Consider the following 19,462-nt stretch of genomic DNA (forward strand, 5'->3'; position numbering starts at 1 on the left):
TGGGCCGAGGGAGAAAAGTGAGCGTACCCATCACGACGCTGGCGCCGACTGAATGGGGGAACTTCCGGGATTGAACCGGAAGTGACGCTACACGCTGAAGAAGCGGTGTGCTGACACTCCCCGGGGGGGAGAAAGTTCAGAGGCGCACACACCGCTTCCTGCCCGCCATATTTAAAAGTGCAAGGCGGCAAGCAGGCGCTGGGAACAGTCTCCTGCAGGATGGCAGATCTGAAGGAATCGACGATCCCAGCTGAAATCCCACAGCCTGTCGTGGTACTAAGGGTCCGGTGGGTGAGTGCCTTTGTAAGGCAAAAAACATGTCAGTGACACTGTGTTTTTTGTATATATGCAGGGAAAAAAAGTCACCTCTAAACAAAAGCATAAAGTATGTGCACTCTGTGATAGAAGCCTCCCCAAAACGTATGAAAAGCGTATGTGCCGCTCATGCATAGAAAAAACTGTGTCTGAAGAGTCTTCATCTTTGCTTCAGAATATAAAAGATATTGTTAGAAGTACAAAGCACTGTAAAGGAGCAGTTAAAACATCATGGATTGCAGAGCTCCGTAAACCCATTCCCTACGTCTGCCCAGGCATCTGACGTAGAATCCGAGGGTGAACTGGGTGAGCTTCCGCCCGACGAGGGTTCGGACCTGGACTCTTCAGATGAAGAGTGTGGCCGGCCTTATGTGTTATCAGAAGATGTGGGGAAGTTGCTAAAACTGGTCAGGTCCACCCTGGGGGTTGAGACGCCAAAAGAGAAGCAAACAGTTCAGGACTCTATGTTCAGTAATTTGGAGGATAAGAAACGAAAAGTTTTCCCGTTTCATGATAACATTCTAAATCTCATTAAAAAAGAATGGAAAAAACCGAATAAAAAGATTTCAGTTCCCCAGGCCTTAAAACGTAAATATCCCTTTAGTGAGGAAATTTGCGAGAAATGGGAAAAGGCGCCTAAGTTGGACGCGGCTATCGCAAGTACCTCCAGGGGCATAGCACTTCCCTTCGAGGACATGGGGGCCCTAAAAGACCCCCTAGATAAAAAAGCGGATGCCTTTCTAAAATCAACCTGGGAGGCCTCAACTTGGGCGTTTAAACCTGGAGTAGCGGCTACTTGTACTGCCCGTGCCATGGTTAAATGGCTGGAGGAACTTAGCGACCAAATAAAAAACAAATGTCCAAGAGACAGACTTCTAGAAGTCATCCCTCCACTTCAAAATGCAGCGGGATTCCTGGCGGACGCTGCCATTGATTCTGTGCAGTTTGCTGCCCGGGCTAGTGCCCTTTCAAATTCAGGAAGAAGGGCGTTATGGTTAAAGAACTGGAATGCTGATTTCCAATCCAAAGTGAAGCTCTGTGCAGTCCCCTGTGAGGGTCAATATCTATTCGGCAGCGCTTTAGATGAGATTTTAGAAAAAGCGGCGGACAAGAAAAAACACTTCCCTCCACCTCCCTTCTTTAGACGACGTTGGTATGACAACCGTCGGTCCTTTCGAGGATCAGGTAGGGGCCGAGGCCGCCCAACGGATAGAACCACACGGGGGAAACCCTGGGGTGAGAAAAGAGAAAGAGGTTTTCTTTTCAATAAACCCCCAAAACCAGATCCTAAACAATGACGCCATATTCCAGGTGGGAGGAAGGTTACGGTTTTTTGTCCATCAGTGGGTAACCTTACAGCCGTCCCAATGGATAATCAACTTGTTATCAGACGGTCTACGATTAAATTTCATCTCCCTTCCTCCCCACCGAATAAAAGTTACTCGTGTGGCCAAAAAGAACCAGTTAGTTCTCGAAAAAGAAGTTCGTCTTCTTCTAGACAAAAAAGTCCTGGTAAGAGTACCTTCACAGGAAATAGGAAGGGGATTTTACAGCACCCTTTTCCTCACTCCAAAACCGGATGGATCTTTAAGAACTATTTTCAATCTAAAAGAATTAAACAAATTCATCCGAGTAGAAAAATTCAAAATGGAGACTCTGAGAACGGCGGTAAAACTGCTGTATCCAGGATGTTATATGGCAGTGATAGACCTTACCGATGCCTATTATCATGTGCCAATCAGCAGAGAGCATCAACAATTCCTGAGGTTGGTTGTGGCAGGTCTACACCCATCTACAATACCAATGTCTCCCCTTTGGGGTATCGGTAGCTCCTCGTATTTTTACAAAAATAATTTCGGAAGTAGCATCCTTCGTAAGGAGAGAAAACATTCTGCTAGTGCCCTATTTAGACGATTTCCTCTTGATAGCAGACAATCAAGAAGATTGCATAAAAGCAGTTACGACAGTACGAGAGCTACTAACCAAACTAGGGTGGATAATAAACTTAAAAAAATCAAGATTGATTCCGGCCCAGATACAGGAGTTCCTGGGGATCCAATTAAATTCAATCAAACAGATCTGTATCCTTCCAGACAGGAAAATCGAGGTCATAAAACAAAGAATAACACAAATACAGGTGGCCCAATACGTCTCGGTGAGGGAAGCCATGTCTCTCCTAGGCATGCTTACTGCAACAATTCCGGCAGTCCAATGGGCACAACTTCATTCAAGAGACCTACAGTGGGAGATCCTGTCAGAACAAACAAGAATACCCTACAATCTAAACCGAAAAATCGTATTGTCACAACATGTCCGGGACTCTCTAAGCTGGTGGCTAGATTCCGGGAATCTAAAAAAAAGGGGTCCCATGGTCAATCCAGAATCCGGTGGTACTGACCACGGATGCGAGCCCGTTAGGTTGGGGAGCACACCTATCAGATCGGATCCTACAGGGTCTATGGGATCCACAGATGCAATCAGCCTCCTCAAACCTGAGGGAATTGACAGCAGTAAGGCAAGCAATTCTTCAATCAGAAGAAGACCTCAAAGGAAAACATTTAGTAGTATTGTCCGACAACAGCACAACGGTGTCGTATATAAATCGACAGGGAGGAACCAGATCAAGTTCCCTAATGGTAGAAGCAGGAAGATTATTTCTTTGGGCCGAAAACCACCTTTTATCCCTCACAAGTACACACTTAAAGGGGTCGGAAAACTTTGTCGCAGATTTTCTGAGTCGTCACGTCCTGCACCAGGGCGAGTGGTCGCTAAATCAAAGAATATTTGGAGAAATCTGTGCAGTCTGGGGGCTTCCTCAAGTGGATCTTTTTTCCACAAGGCAGAATCGAAAAGTAAAAAGGTTCTACTCTCTAAACCCGAAAGAGAACCCGGAAGGAGTAGATGCGTTACTACACCAATGGAAATTCCAACTAGCCTATGCGTTTCCCCCGATCCCATTGATCCCTACAGTCCTGAAGAAGTTTCGAGAAGAGAAATCACGCATAATCTTAATCGCACCCTTCTGGCCAAAGAGAGCTTGGTTCACTTGGCTCAGACGTATGTCCATCTCGGACCCGTGGATACTTCCAGAGGTCCCAGACCTTCTGCACCAGGGTCCGGTGACACATCCTCAGGTTCACAGCCTACACCTCACTGCTTGGAACTTGAGAGGGGACTTCTGCTAGCAAAGGGGTTCTCGGATCCGTTAATTACTACTCTACTGTCCAGTAGAAAAAAAAAAAAGTCACAACTGATAAATACCAAAAGGTATGGGGAAAATTTTTAGAATTCTCAGGCCGAGGGATAACTGATACCGTTCAGAAGATCCCTATATCTGAAATCCTAGAGTTTCTCCAAAAGGGTCTGGAGAGGGGATTATCTACCAGCACTCTAAAAGTGCAAGTTTCGGCGCTTAGCGCCTTGTTTGACCAAAAATTGGCTGATCACCCCTGGGTGTGTAGGTTCATTCGGGCCTCCTTTACAGCCAGACCATTCAAACCTCGTCCAAAGGTCGCTCCCTGGGATTTAAATTTAGTTTTAAACGCCTTGACCTCCTCTCCCTTCGAGCCTCTTTCCTCCATATCGGAAAAAGCGCTAACTCTAAAAACAGTTCTCCTGATTGCCCTTACCTCAGCCAGACGCATTAGTGAGCTTCAGGCTATATCTATTGACCCTCCGTATACTGAAATTCTGGAGGATAGGGTAATTATAAAATCTGATCCGGCCTTCTTACCTAAGGTCAACTCGAAATTTCACAGGGACCAGGAGATAATCTTGCCTTCATTCTGTGCCAATCCAAAATCCCAGGGAGAGGAAACCTTCCATTGCTTGGACGTCAGACGTTGCCTTCTTCAATATATAGAAGTGACAAAACCATGGCGACAGTCTACAGCCCTTTTTGTCTCCTTTCAGGGGGCAAACAGGGGAAAAAAGGCCACAAAATCGACTATTGCACGTTGGCTCCGTATGGCTATATCACTTTCCTATTCCTCTTCGGGACAGGTCCCTCCACCTGGTGTTACGGCCCACTCTACGAGGGCTATTTCCACATCTTGGGCAGAGAGGGCAAATGCATCGATAGAGCAAATCTGTAATGCAGCAGTATGGTCTTCTCCCTCTACTTTCTTCCGCCATTATAGATTGAATCTGGGGCTATCAGATCTTGCCTTTGGTAGGAAAGTACTATCTGCTGTTGTCCCACCCTAGAGGTTCTTTCTATTTCTTCCTCTCATGTACCGGTGCTGTCATGGGGAAGGGAAAAAATGATAATTACTTACGGGTAATTTGATTTTCCAGATCCATGACAGCACCGCTCTAGTTCCCGCCCTATCTTGGTGATGGTGTGTGATTCACAAAAAAAAAAAAAAAAATCTAAAAAAAAAAAAAAAAAAAAAAGAGACACAAATGAAAGATGGGGTAATAACCACTTAACATAACAATAGATAAATAGTCTTAGAGTTAAATATAATTTTTTATATGCCTAAAACTAACATAGCGGTTACCTTACATTCTCTGTGCACACGCCGCCACCGCTGCTCCCACCGCGGACCTCGGTCAGAGACCGGCAAAGCAAGGGAGACCTCTCCCCATGCAGCACCGCAGGTTCCCCGCAAGAACAGGAAACCAAACTGAGGAGAGAGGTGCCGCCCCCATCTTTTATCTCCTATGCAGGTTTCCTGTTCTTGGGGGCGGGACCATCTCATGTACCGGTGCTGTCATGGATCTGGAAAATCAAATTACCCGTAAGTAATTATCATTTTTCTTCAACGTTCGCTGTGGAAAGAGCCCATCGAGTACCCACAAGGCCTCTCCCACCCGGGGCCCCACCTAGACCTTTTCTGGCACGGATTCTTAACTGCAAGGACAGAGATGCGATTTTGCGATTGGCGCGGCAAAAAAGCCCCATTAAGTTTAATAATGCTGTGGTCTTGATCTTTCCGGATTTTTCCATGGAACTCCAGAAGCAAAGGGCCAGATTTATGGAGATCAAGAAACCACTCAGAGACAGAAACATCATCTACTCAATGATTTACCCGGCCCGACTCCGAGTTGTTCATAAAGGTTCTTCTGTGTTCTTCACGAATCCAGTGGAGGTAGCTGAATGGCTACGATCTCATGGGGCGTCTTGTGCAAAGGAATCCTAAATGCATCTAGTCAAGTAAATTCTTCTGATTACTAAATGTGAAGCTCTCTCAGGAAATGTCCAGATTATCAACAATACCGGACGCTGAATCCAGCAAGGGTATCCCCTTACTTTCTTGATAACAGGAGCGCACAGGACGTTGCTCCTATACTGTTTGGTTCTTGTTTAACTTTTCCTTTCCTATTGGTTTTCTTTGTTATTTAAGTAGAAACTGCCGCAGACGATGTTCTTGTTTTCTATGTGCCACCTTTGACCTTTGCCTGAGTAACGACGCATATCATATCTGGATAAGTAAACAAGGGATCTGAAATAGTATGCATGACATGGAATGTACGAGGTATTAAGTCCCCCCGAAAGAAAATTAAGGTCTTTTCGCAGATCAGACGCCACCACCCTCATATAGTAGCCTTGGTAGAGACACACCTGACCAGAGATACAGCCCGATGTGTGCATAAACCATGGGTACAATGGTATATACACGCTTTCCACACTAGCTACTCGAGAGGAGTATCATTATTAATACATAGAGATGTCAGATGGGAGGCTAGAGAGGGCCGAAGAGATTCTGAAGGCCGGTTTGTTTTTGTGCATGCGCTAATTAATTCTAACGAATATGTAATTTTGTGTTTACAACCCTCCCCCGGCTAATATGTCAGTCCTCCAGATGGCGATGGGCTTTGCTTTAAACTATCCAGACGCACAAGTCATTTGTATGGGAGATTTTAATTTAGTTATGGATAATAGCCTTGATAGATTGAGACTGGATGATGAGAGATCTGGGGAGCCCCCCTCTTTGGTCTCGACCCAGCTGGCATCATTTATGGAGGGCATTGGATGGTTGGACCTGTGGCGAATGCGTCACCCTGGAGTGAAAGGGTATACTTACCACTCATCTACTAAACAGTCTCTGTCTCGCATAGACTACATATTTAGCTCCAGCGGGTTGGCGACGTGGGTGGATAGTGTGGAACATGGTAATAGGGGGATATCAGACCATAGCCCAATTATACTTAAACTCAAATTTGGGCAACCAAGGAGTGGTGTGGTCTGGAAACTGAACCCCTTTTGGTTAAAACTAATGGATCATAATGACAGAACAGTGGACCAGTTGAAATGTTTCATCTCGTCCCACCCAGAACCCCAGAATGTCAATTTACTCTGGGATACTCTCAAGGCATACTTGAGAGGATGTTTGTCTTCCACAATTTCATATATAAAGAGAGTGACTTTGAGAGAGGATGATGAGGTGGAACAGAGACTGAAAGATGCAGAGGCCGCATATATATCTAGCCAAACTAGTGGTAATAGAATTGAGTGGTTGACCTCACAGAGACTGTATACTCAGCACACGGACACCAAGTCTAAGCGTAAGCTATTCTTCGCACGTCAGTCATCTTTTGAGTTAGGCTAGAAATTTACCAGTTTGATTTCCCATCTGGTGCGTCAACATAATACGTCTAATACAATACTGCAGATTCGTGCGCCAGACGGTCTATTGATATCCACAACAGAAAGAATACTTCACTGTTTTTATGACTATTATGAGTCATTGTATAACTCCAAGAGTGGCTTCGGTGTTCCGCAATGTTTAGATTATTTATTATAAAATCTTCACTAAAATCCTGGCCATTAGATTAAATTCCATAATTCTAGATCTTATTCATCCAGATCAGACTGGCTCTATGCCGGGAAAAAATACCTCTGTTAACATCAGGCGAGTTCAATCAATAATTCAATATAGCTCTTTGGTGTCGGATAACAGTTGGGCATTAGCATCCTTGGATGCGGCTAAGGCCTTTGATTCTCTTGAATGGCCCTTTTTGTCAGCGTGTTTACAGAAGTATGGCTTTGGAGATAAGTTTCTAAGGTGGATCAATGTATTATATATGAAACCTAAGGGGCGCATAATCATAAATGGTTCCATCTCTAAGTCCCTCTCACTATCTAGGGGAACTCGCCAAGGGTGCCCCCTCTCGCCGGCTCTTTTTGCTCTTGCAATAGAGGCACTGGCAATACGTATGAGATCCTCCCCTGATATCAAGGGCATAGATATAGCGGGTCGGGTGGACACCATCGGCCTATATGCCGACGATATGGTGATATTTATGGACAAGGCTGAGGAAACACTACCAAAAGTGGTTGCTACCATAGATGTCTTTAGTAAATACTCCGGCCTATATATAAACGGACAAATCTGCTCTATTGCCCCTCTCTTGTGCCCCAATGCCAAATCTTGAAACTCTGTCCTTACTACCTGTCGTATCCAATTTCAAATACTTGGGTATCTATATGTCTCAAAATAATAACTCTGATCTGCGTCTCAATGTCTACCCATTACTAGACTTGGTCAAATCCAAATTTGCATCTTGGAGCAAACTCCCACTATCTGTTGCAGGCCGTATTAACCTAATAAAAATGATTTTACTCCCGAAACTTAATTATTGCCTTCAACACAGTGCAGTACCAGTACCTAAGTCCCTCTTTACAAATTTAAATTCTCAAACTACCTCCTTTATATGGGGGAAATCTAGACCCAAACTTAGACTGTCTGTTTTACAGAGGCCTAAACGGGGGGGTGGAGCGGCATTACCGGATTTTTTTCTATATTACCTGGCTGGGCAGGCTAAAGCATTGGACATGTGAATGCCGGGTGGTGGTCTCCCTAACTCTGAACATTATCTGCTTCATTCTGCTCAGGGGGAGTGTCTGGTGAGTTTTTTAGAATCAGAAAAAATGAGTACCTCTCACCCACTGCCCATGCTCCGATTGGCACGATTGGTCTGGAGACAAATTAAAAAGGTTGTGGGATTTACAAATATTATTGCTGAAATGCCCTTGTGGAAAAATAACTATTTTCCGGTGCTGCTAAACCACCCGTCCACTGATTTTTGGGTGATGCATGGTGTTACCTCGGTGGGGGATTTACATAATCAGGGAACCTTTGTGTCCTTTGAGCAATTGCAGTCTAAGTACGATATTCCAAGATCCCAATTTTTTCGTTACCTACAATTAAGATCAGCTTTCCAGTCATATATGAGGGGGGTGGACATGGGCCGCACAATTTCGTCTCTACCTCCGATAGGAATCCTCAAATCCCAGGGACCCCAGGGCCTTATTTCTTCCTTATATACCTATATGTTGTCGGCGGGGACAGGATCAATTATGGGACTTATCAAAGGGAGGTGGGAGAGACTCATCCCTGATGTACAAGAAGAAGAATGGGAGGAAATTTTAGAGTCTCCACTTACAGTATCCCCGTCGGTCAATAATAAAATGACACAATTATATATAATATATCAATCGTATTTGACTCCCATACGGCTTTTTAAGATGGGTCGCCTTCACTCTTCGGAATGCATGCGCTGTCATTCACCAGACGCAGATTTTATCCACATGATGTGGAGTTGTCCTATTATCCTTCAATATTGCAGGGCGGTGACATCACTACTTTCCTCCATAGTCCTATCTCCTATTCCTCTTGAACCATTAATTTGTCTATTTGGGGTATGGGGCGAGGAGACTTGGGGTCATCATGTTAAGATTTTTTTACGGGAGTCACTCTTTTTGGCAAGGAAGATGGTGGCAATGCGGTGGATGGGGGGTTCATGCCCCTCCCTCAGAGCCTGGGTTGAGTTGGTAAATTCGGTCATTCCATATGAACGTACGCTATATCAAAACAGAGGATGTCCAAATAAATTTGAGAAAATTTGGAGCGAATGGAACTCCTCTCACCTCACTTTATAGACTTATGGTTAATTGCGTTAGTGCAAAGTGTCAAATTTCTTTAGATGTCAGGCAAAGGAGGATGTGAGCTTATTGTTAAACGGCAGAAAAGTAGTAGGATATAGTTGTAGTTTTGGTTCAATTACTGTAATTTTTCATGACTCCATATTGGGTTTGTACGGTTTAAATGGAGTAAAAGATATGTTGAGTACAAATTGTGATTTTTAATTATATATACAATGTACATGTTCCATATTGACTGTAATGCTAATGAACACAAGTATGTATATTGTGTATTTTCACTTTCTGGTTAATAAACGAATTTAAAAAAAATAAATACTCGCCTTGGCTGCTATCAATGAGATTAATAATAATAATCTTTATTTTTATATAGCGCTAACATATTCCGCAGCACTTTACAGACATTATCATCGCTGCCCCCAATGGGGCTCACAATCTAAATTCCCTATCAGTATGTCTTTGGAATGTGGGAGGAAACCGGAGTACCCGGAGGAAACCCACACAAACACGGAGAGAACATACAAACTCTTTGCAGATGTTGTCCTGGGTGGGATTTGAACCCAGGACTCCAAGGACTTAGTGCTAACGACTAACCACTAAGCCACCGTGCTGCCCACGATTATCTGAGGAATGCTCTGCCACGCTGAATGCACTTGAGCACACAAATCAAGATCTGCTGCTGGCAACTGCTTTTGCAATTGCCAACCAATGATGCCTCTGCTATCATCAATGGTTGACAAATCCGGAAACGCTACAGACCATGGTGGCACTTTTAGGCCATGCTGGCTGTTGATAGTACAATCATTGTAGTCTGATATTGTTGTGTTGCAAAATGGCTCCAGTGATACTTTCGTGTTCCCTCATTAAAAAAGGCTCTTCATGGCTTTGCCCACGTGGTCTCCAGACCAATCTACAGTTATTGTTACATCCAAGATAAAAGCAGGATTCATCTCATCATTCCAGCCTCTATTGCCATCTTGCTCTGCACCATGATAGTTTTTGAGAGCAGTGGTGAGAGGTCAATGGAGGATCTGTAACTGGACATCTGGCTTGTTGCCCAATGCTGTGCAAATGCTTTCTGATGGTTTGCGTAGACATTGACACATAAGACTTAGTATGTGATGTCTAACTTCACTTGCTTTACAGAATTTATTGCTATGCGCCATTGTTGGAAACTGAAGAAACCATGCTGACAACCTCATCAAGATGCTTCATGAATGAACTTCACACGGGTCCAACACCTGGGATTATGTGGTGGGGTGGCATAATTCATTCCAGGAACACTAAGAACGTGGCATTTGGTCATGGAACCAGTGTTCTGACCATTTCTCCATATTTTCCCAGGAGCCGGTTTTCAGTTAAACAATGTTGGGCTACATGTTGCTTGTGCTACTGAGCAGCCTGCATGGCCTAAACGTGCTACCATGTCTTCCATCGAGCACATCTGGAACATCGTTGGTCAGCAATTGCACAGTGAGCTGCCAGCAGAAGAGCTTGATGAGTTGCCCAAAAGCATTAAGCATGGCAGAACATTCCTCAGACAACTAGTAATAATCTTATTGATAGCAGCCAAGGCATGTAACTGCAGAGACTTCTGTGCAGGGTGATCATACTCTATATTAAATAAGATGTTTTGAAAATGTAGTTTTAATTTTTTCATTTCCATATCATTAGCATGTTTATCCATCCTGTGATTTCCATAAGGCCGGGGACACACACAACGTATAAAAAAATGGTCCGTTTTTCACGGACGAGAATCGCACAAATGTTTCCAAAACAGTGATCTGTGTGCAGTGCGAGGATGCGATTTCCTCGCATCAAATGATCCCTTTGACATCCGTGTGACATCCGTATGGCATCCGTATGCCTAGATTTTCGCGCAGGCTTGCAAAACCGACATCTAATGGATTTATGTGCTCAAATGTTCGTTAAAACATATATACAGTATACATATATATATATATGTCATTGAGACACATAGATATATATTCTGTATTTATATTTAATTCAGCACGAGATATGTTAAAAGCCGGTAATTCAATTGCCGGCTTCTCATTTCTCCTTCCCATGATATGAGACATGGTTTACATACAGTAAACCATCTCATATCCCCTTTTTTTTGCATATTCCTCACTACTAATGTTAGTAGTGTGTGTGTGCAAAATTTCGGCGCTGTAGCTATTAAACTTAAGGGTTAAATCGCGGAAAAAATTGGCGTGGGCTCCCGCGCAATTTTCTCCGCCAGAATGGTAAAGCCAGTGACTGAGGGCAGATATTAATAGCCAGGAGAGGGTCCATGGTTATTGGCCCGCCGTGGCTACAAACATCTGCCCCCAGCCACCCCAGAAAAGGCACATCTGGAAGATGCGCCTATCCTGGCACTTGGCCACTCTCTTCCCACTCCCTGTAGCGGTGGGATATGGGGTAATGAAGGGTTAATGCCACCTTGCTATTGTAAGGTGACATTAAGCCAGATTAATAATGGAGAGGCGTCAATTATGACACCTATCCATTATTAATCCAATTGTATGAAAGGGTTAAAAAAACACACACATGATTAAAAAGTATTTTAATGAAATAAACACACAGGTTGTTTTAATATTTTATTGTTCTCTCAATCCATCCGGAACACCCTCGCTTGGCAAAATAAGTAACCCACAATATACATACCCTCTCGGATGAACTGTCAGGTCCCACGAGGTAATCCATCTGAAGGGGTTAATTATTTTACAGGCAGGAGCTGCGCTAAAGCACTCGCTCATGTCTGTAAGCCCGGGTGCTGAAAGGAAAGCTGAGTGATCTGTACTTACATTGAGTTGCGGTGAGGCGCCCTCTGGTGGATGAACTCATATGAACTCGAGCGTGGGAACTTTTCCAAGGCTCCAGTTCATGAGAACATCCACCAGAGGGCGCATCACTGCAACTCAATGTAAGTACAGATCACTCAGCTTTTCTTTCAGCACCCGGGGAGAAGGCATCAGCCGAAACGTGCGTAGGGACAGAGCACTTATAGGTATGTGGAACCTCTGTTAGTTATTTATAGTTTTTACCCTTATGCTGCTAGGCTTTAGTGGCTGAATTGGTTAGCACTATTTGCACTTTACCCTTATGCTGCTAGGCTTTAGTGGCCGAATTGTTTAATACTATTTGCACTTTAGGAATTTCCTGGTCTTAATATTATTAATGTTGCACTAGTTTTCTGGTTTTAGTGTGAATTTGTGTTATTGGGTTTAAGTATTAGCACAATTGCACGGTTAATAATTTAGGATCCCTCAATTTGGTTGGGTCTCCATCATTGTATGCGTTATTTGCACTGATTATTATATTATTTTCTTTTTTGGCAATAAGTGCACATATATATTTGGGTTATTGCAATATATTGGATATATTTAGTCAATTTATTCAGTTTTTCACATATATATATATTTTTCACATATATTTTTTAAGAAAATTTTTTTTATATAATTTTTCTTTTTACACTATTTTCACTACAAATTAATTTTTCTTTACACTAAATAATTTATTATGATCAGGGATTATAAATTTGTTGTTATTTATTTATATTCCTTAGTGCAATAATTATATTATATATTTAATATAGGGGTATTTATTTATTTGAGGTGTCCTATCATACCATTATAAATTGTTCTATAGCTATCAGCTCTATATATATTTTTTTATCTATAATAAATTTTATTGTAATATTACTAATAAAGAATAATTTTAATATTATGTCTTTGTGTTGCACTTTTTATTTGGGATGATTTATGCCCACTAGCATGTTGTCGCTGCATTGGGCTCTGCTTTCCCCTTTTCTCAGCATTTGCCCAATTAGCGGCTTAGGGAGGCCTCGCTGATTTTTTTTTAGCATGGTGCCACATGCAGCTGTACCTCTGGCAGAGAGGGCCTTGAAGAGTGGGACGCTGGTGTAAAAGTTATCAATGTAGAGGTGATAACCCTTATCCAGCAGTGGATGCAGCTATTCCCACACAATTTTCCCACTCACCCCCAGGACGGGCTGGCATTCAGGGGGGTTAATTTGGGTGTCCTTCCCCTCGTAGACCCTAAATCTGTGGGTGTACCCTCAGGTACTCTTGCACAGTTTGTACAGCTTTATTCCGTACCTGGACCTCTTACTGGGCAGGTATTGTCGGAATTTTAGCCTCCCTTTGAAATGAAGGAGAGATTCATCAATAGCGATGTCCCTCTGGGGTATGTACGCCTCAGCAAATTTTCTGCTGAAGTGTTCAACCATTGGCCGAATTTTATATAGACAATCAAAGTTAGGATCGTCTCGGGGAGGACACTGCGCATTATCACTATAATGCAAAAATCTTTGGATCCCTTCAAATCGTGACCTTTTCATGGCCATGCGGAATACTGGTGTACTGTAGAGAATATCAGTACTCCAGTACTGACAAATCTCTGTTTTTTTTATTATGCCCATATAGTTACATGGTTATTAAGGTTGAAGGAAGACTTTAAGTCCATCTAGTTCAACCCATAGCCTAACCTAACATGCCCTAACATGTTGATCCAGAGGAAGGCCAAAAAAAAACATGTGGCAAAGAGTAAGCTCCACCTTGGGGAAAAAAATTCCTTCCCGACTCCACATACGGCAATCAGACTAGTTCCCTGGATCAACACCCTAACAAGGAATCTAGTGTATATACCCTGTAACATTATACTTTTCCAGAAAGGTATCCAGTCCCCTCTTAAATTTAAGTAATGAATCACTGATTACAACATCATACGGCAGAGAGTTCCATAGTCTCACTGCTCTTACAGTAAAGAATCCGCGTCTGTTATTATGCTTAAACCTTCTTTCCTCCAGACGTAGAGGATGCCCCCTTGTCCCCGTCTCAGGTCTACGATTAAAAAGATCATCAGAAAGGTCTTTGTACTGTCCCCTCATATATTTATACATTAAAATAAGATCACCCCTTAGTCTTCGTTTTTCCAAACTAAATAGCCCCAAGTGTAATAACCTATCTTGGTATTGCAGACCCCCCAGTCCTCTAATAACCTTGGTCGCTCTTCTCTGCACCCGCTCTAGTTCAGCTATGTCTTTCTTATACACCGGAGACCAGAACTGTGCACACTATTCTAAGTGTGGTCGAACTAGTGACTTGTATAGAGGTAAAATGATGTTCTCCTCATGAGCATCTATGCCTCTTTTAATGCATCCCATTATTTTATTTGCCTTTGTAGCAGCTGCCTGACACTGGCCACTGAATGAGTTTGTCATCCACCCATACACCAAGGTCTTTTTCATTGACGGTTTTACCCAGAGTTTTAGAATTAAGCACATAGTTATACATCTTATTACTTCTACCCAAGTGCATGACCTTACATTTATCCCCATTAAAGCTCATTTGCCATTTATCAGCCCAAGCTTCTAGTTTACATAAATCATCCTGTAATATAAAATTGTCCTCCCCTGTATTGATTACCCTGTAGAGTTTAGTGTCATCTGCAAATATTGAAATTCTACTCTGAATGCCCCCTACAAGGTCATTAATAAATATGTTAAAAAGAAGAGGGCCCAATACTGACCCCTGTGGTACCCCACTGCTAACCGCGACCCAGTCCGAGTGTGCTCCTTTAATAACCACCCTTTGTTTCCTATCCCTGAGCCAGCTCTCAATCCACTTACACATATTTTCCCCTATCCCCATTATTCTCATTTTATGTAACAACCAACAGCCCGAAACACCGTGTCTGCGAATTGAGATACTGATTTGGCTTTTATCCTAAGTCATATTGCACGACTCGTTAAAGGGTTGATTGTGACTTGTAGGATCGCTACTTCCAATAGGTGGCGCTGTAGAGTTTAAGTCCTCTTTTTCTCAGAAGAGGCAATTTGCAAACCTTTTGTGTGGCACCGTATCAAAAGCTTTTGAAACGTCCATATACACTACATCCACTGGGTTCCCTTGGTCCAGTCCGGAACTTACCTCTTCATAGAAGCTGATCAAATTAGTCTGACATGAACGGTCCCTAGTAAACCCAGGTCATGAGGTTATTCCTCTTCAGATACTCCAGTATAGCATCCCTTAGAATGCCCTCCAGGATTTTACCCACAGTAGAGGTTAAGCTTACTGGCCTATAATTTCCGAGTTCAGTTTTTGTCCCCTTTTTGAATATTGGCACATTTGCAATACGCCAGTCCTGTGGTACAGACCCTGTTATTATGGACTCTTTAAAGATTAAAAATAATGGTCTATCAATGACTGTACTTAATTCCTGCAGTACTCGGGGGTGTATCCCATCCGGGCCCGGAGATTTGTCAATTTTAGTGATTTTTAGACGCCGCCGTACTTCCTGCTGGGTTAAGCAGGTGACATTTAATTGGGAATTTTTATCACTAGTCATTTTGTCTGCCATAGGATTTTCTTGTGTAAATACTGATGAAAAAAAGTCATTTAGCATATTGGCTTTTTCCTCATCCACCATTTCACCCAGACTATTTTTAAGGGGTCCAACACTATAATTTTTTAGTTTCTTACTATTTATGTAGTTAAAGAATATTTTGGGATTATTTTTACTCTCTCTAGCAATGAGTCTCTCTGTCTCAATCTTAGTTGCCTTGATTTGCTTTTTACAGAATTTATTTAATTTTCTGTATTTATTTAATGCCTCATCACTACCTACTTCCTTTAATTCCCTAAATGCTTTCTTTTTGTCCCTTATTGCGCCCCTTACAGCTCTATTTAGCCATATTGGTTTCCTCCTATTTCTAGTATGTTTATTCCCATACGGTATATACTGTGCACAGGTCCTATCCAGGATGCTAATAAACGTCTCCCATTTTCTTTGTGTACTTTTATGTCTCAGGATATCGTCCCAGTTAATTGCACCAAGATCATCTCTCATCCGTTGGAAGTTTGCCCTCCTGAAGTTTAGTGTCCTTGTCACCCCCCTACTACCCATCTTATTAAAGGTTACATGAAAACTTATTATTTTGTGATCACTATTCCCCAAGTGACCCCCAACCCTTATATTTGATATGCGGTCTGGCCTGTTGGTTAATATTAGGTCTAGCAGTGCCCCCCTCCTTGTTGGGTCCTGAACCAGTTGTGAAAGGTAATTGTCTCTCATAGTTGACAAAAACCGATTACCTTTGCTAGAACTGCAGGTTTCTGTTCCCCAATCTACGGTATTTCAGGGTAGTTGAAGTTCCCCATAATAATGACTGCTCCTTGAGTCGCAGCTTCATCTAGTTGCTTTATGAGGATATTCTCCATTGCTTCCATTATTTTTGGAGATTTATAACAAACCCCTATCAGTAATGTATTATTTTTCCCCCTCCCCTTATCTCCACCCACAGGGACTCTACATTTTCATTAAATTCATAAATTAAATATGCAGCACAATTCCCCAAAATATCATCATCTCTGCTGCATTTATGGGGGTCCATCTGGCGTATGATGACGTGGGATTTTGGGTGAAAAATTGCTGGGCATACAAGTTCGTCTGGGCCACCATAAGATTTATTATTTCCTCACTGAAAAAGAATTTGAAGAAGTCAATTTCAGTGAGGCCAGTGGTGTCAAACTGGATTCCTGAGCTGCTGCTGAAATCTGGAATGACGGGCTGCAATCCATACAGGATCGATTGCTGCAGGAGTTGCCTAGGTCCTAGGGCACCTTGTTGGAGGTCCTTCCTCACCAGAAGAGGAGGAATAGAGGAATGTGGGATCTTCCTCACTGGCTGAATCCGTGTCGGACACAAGGAAGGCGTAAGCCTTCTCTGGTGAATAGAGCCTTGTTGACGAATGGGTCATTTTTATTTTTTTTTCAAACCACGGGGATGTGTATGTAAGTGGTGCTTTTACACGTGTAATGTGTGGGGCTTGTGTATAGGGTACTCTTTATTATAACAAAACAGAAAAAAGAAGTAGAGAGGTAAAATGTAGAAGAAAAAATGTAAAGGAAAATCAGATTAAAAAAAAAAAAAGTTTGTATTAAAAAAAAACAAAAAACAGACGTTCACTACACTAATGCCCTCCCTAGAAATTTATCCGACGCAAATTCTTTTTTACAAAAGAAAAACGGACGTCACCAACAATGTGACGTACGCTCCCCTAATGCACTTTTTATACAAGAAAAAAAAGCTACCTCCCTACCTATAAATCTACTCTGTACTTTTTTTCTAAAACTAGATCGGTCGTCACTAACGCTGTGACGCCGGCTGTACTAACACGCTACCACTGAAACTACGCTGTACAATTTTTTTTTCTCTAAAAGATCGGTCATCACTAGCGATATGACGCACGCTACCTTGCTATGTCTAAAACTATGCTGTACTAACTACTATTTTTTTTTTCTAAAAAAACTTGGACGTCACTTAGACTGCGAAGTCCGCTACACTAACTAGCTAAAAAAGAAAAATTCCCGTGTCGCAGTCTCTGATCAGCAGCGATACTGATCAAAGCGCTGCGGAGACAGGAAGAGCACAAATGCTCTGCGCGGGACGCCGCGCACAGGAAAAAAAGCGCAAAAAAATCTGAGAGGGAGGGGGGTACTGGAACAGGGAGGGGGGATGGGAAAGGGGACGTCAAACACTGACGCTGGCTATGGTACTTTGCTGAGCCTGAAACTACACTGTACTAACTATGATTATTATTTTTTCTAGAAAAAAAAAATCGGACTTCGCTTAGACTGCGAAGTCCGCTACACTAACTAGCTAAAAACAGAAAAAGTCCTGTGGCGCAGTCTCTGATCAGCAGCGATACTGATCAAAGCGCTGCGGACACAGGAAGAGTACGAATGCTCTACGCGGGACGCCGCACACAGGATAAAAAGCGCAAAAAATCAATTTTTGGGGAGGGGAGTACTAGAACAGAGATGGGGGATGGGAAAAGGGTGGAGGAGGTGCTGCTGTTGTGATCACAGGAGTCACACAGCAGGCAGATGGCAGCAGAGAGCAGATCGCAGGGACGATCGCACTGGCCACCAATAATAATAATCTTTATTTATATAGCGCCAACATATTCCACAGCGCTTTACAGTTTAAGCCAATGGAATCTTTTCTCAGGTACTCATAGGGGCTTAGACCACCGCTCTGCACGGCAAATCTGAGGTAAAGATGGCGTGCAGGGCGGTGATCGCTATTTTAAAATACCCCTTTGGCGCTGATTGGCTGTGTCACACAGCACCAATCACAGCCTGTCACATGCTTTTTTTTTTTTTACATCTTTGTCAGCTTTGCTGTGATTGGCTGGTGAGCGTTCACCAGCCAATCACAACGATCTCCGACGCGGGGGGGCAGATCAGCCTCTCATGGTGACGTGCCAGGATGGTCTGCTGTCAGAAACAGCAGCCATCCTCACCCGGTCACCGCGCGATGACCGGAAATAGCAGCTCCGTACTAGTACTGCGGTTTGCGGTTTCACTAAGCATGTGATTTTTATTAATGGAATTGCTTGCACCAGAAATGTTTAGGGGCTTCATTGCAAAAGGGGCGAATACATATGCGCATGCCAATTTATAGTTATTTGATCCCATAAATTTAAACTACGTCTATTTTTCTCACTTCAGTTCCCCAACTAAGAAACTATATAGTGCTGATGTATCACTCACAAATCGGATTACAAAAATATTTTGTAATGTAACAAACTAGGTAAAAAGACAAGGAGGGGGGAATACTTTCGAAAGCCCCCCTAAATATGTGGTCCAATTGAACATGACATTAGCCTGATGTGCAGGAAGGGGGTTTTCATCTCACCATTATTGAGGATGTAATTGGTCTCCCTTTCCCTCTTCTTGCCTAAACTGTGAATCTCCACACGTACAAACGGGTCCACAATAGAGTTTGGATTTTCCTGATTTAGTTTAGGAAGCTGCTGAGCTGAAATAATCTATGGAAAAAAAAAAATCAAATCTGATAGTGTTCATAAAACATGCCTAGATTTAAAATCAAAAGAAAATTACGTTATTAAAATCCATTTAGCATCTCTGTAAACTGGACCAGTTTTCCCGAAATTACAGCTCCCCAGCTGTTAAGAAAATACAAATCCCATTGCGCCCCAAAATATCCTGTGGGTGTGCCATATACGTTCAAGATGGGAACACGCCTTCAAAGAGGACCTTTCACCAGTTTGAGCACAGCCACATCACAGACTAGTACTTGCAGAGCTGAAGAAACCATAGCTTTTCAGCTACTTTATTCATTTATTATCACCATTGCTGAGATATTAGCTTGTAAAGTTTAGATTCTAATTTATAAGCCCAACAGGCGTGTCCTTTTCACATCTCA

The 19,462-nt window shown here is 42.7% G+C and overlaps 1 protein-coding gene across 1 annotated transcript in view; it reads right to left on the reverse strand.

Annotated features, from left to right (window-relative positions):
- The window catches only part of PLCD3 (phospholipase C delta 3), a 92,196-nt gene that overhangs the window by 3,836 nt on the left and 68,898 nt on the right, over positions 1 to 19,462 (reverse strand). Inside the window, exon 13 of the mRNA XM_077252639.1 lies at positions 18,932 to 19,064. Within this exon, the coding sequence (XP_077108754.1) occupies positions 18,932 to 19,064 (133 nt within the window). The remainder of the gene's footprint in view (positions 1 to 18,931; positions 19,065 to 19,462) is intronic.

Source organism: Ranitomeya variabilis, chromosome 4 (assembly GCF_051348905.1).
Source record: "Ranitomeya variabilis isolate aRanVar5 chromosome 4, aRanVar5.hap1, whole genome shotgun sequence".
Taxonomy (NCBI): domain Eukaryota; kingdom Metazoa; phylum Chordata; class Amphibia; order Anura; family Dendrobatidae; genus Ranitomeya; species Ranitomeya variabilis.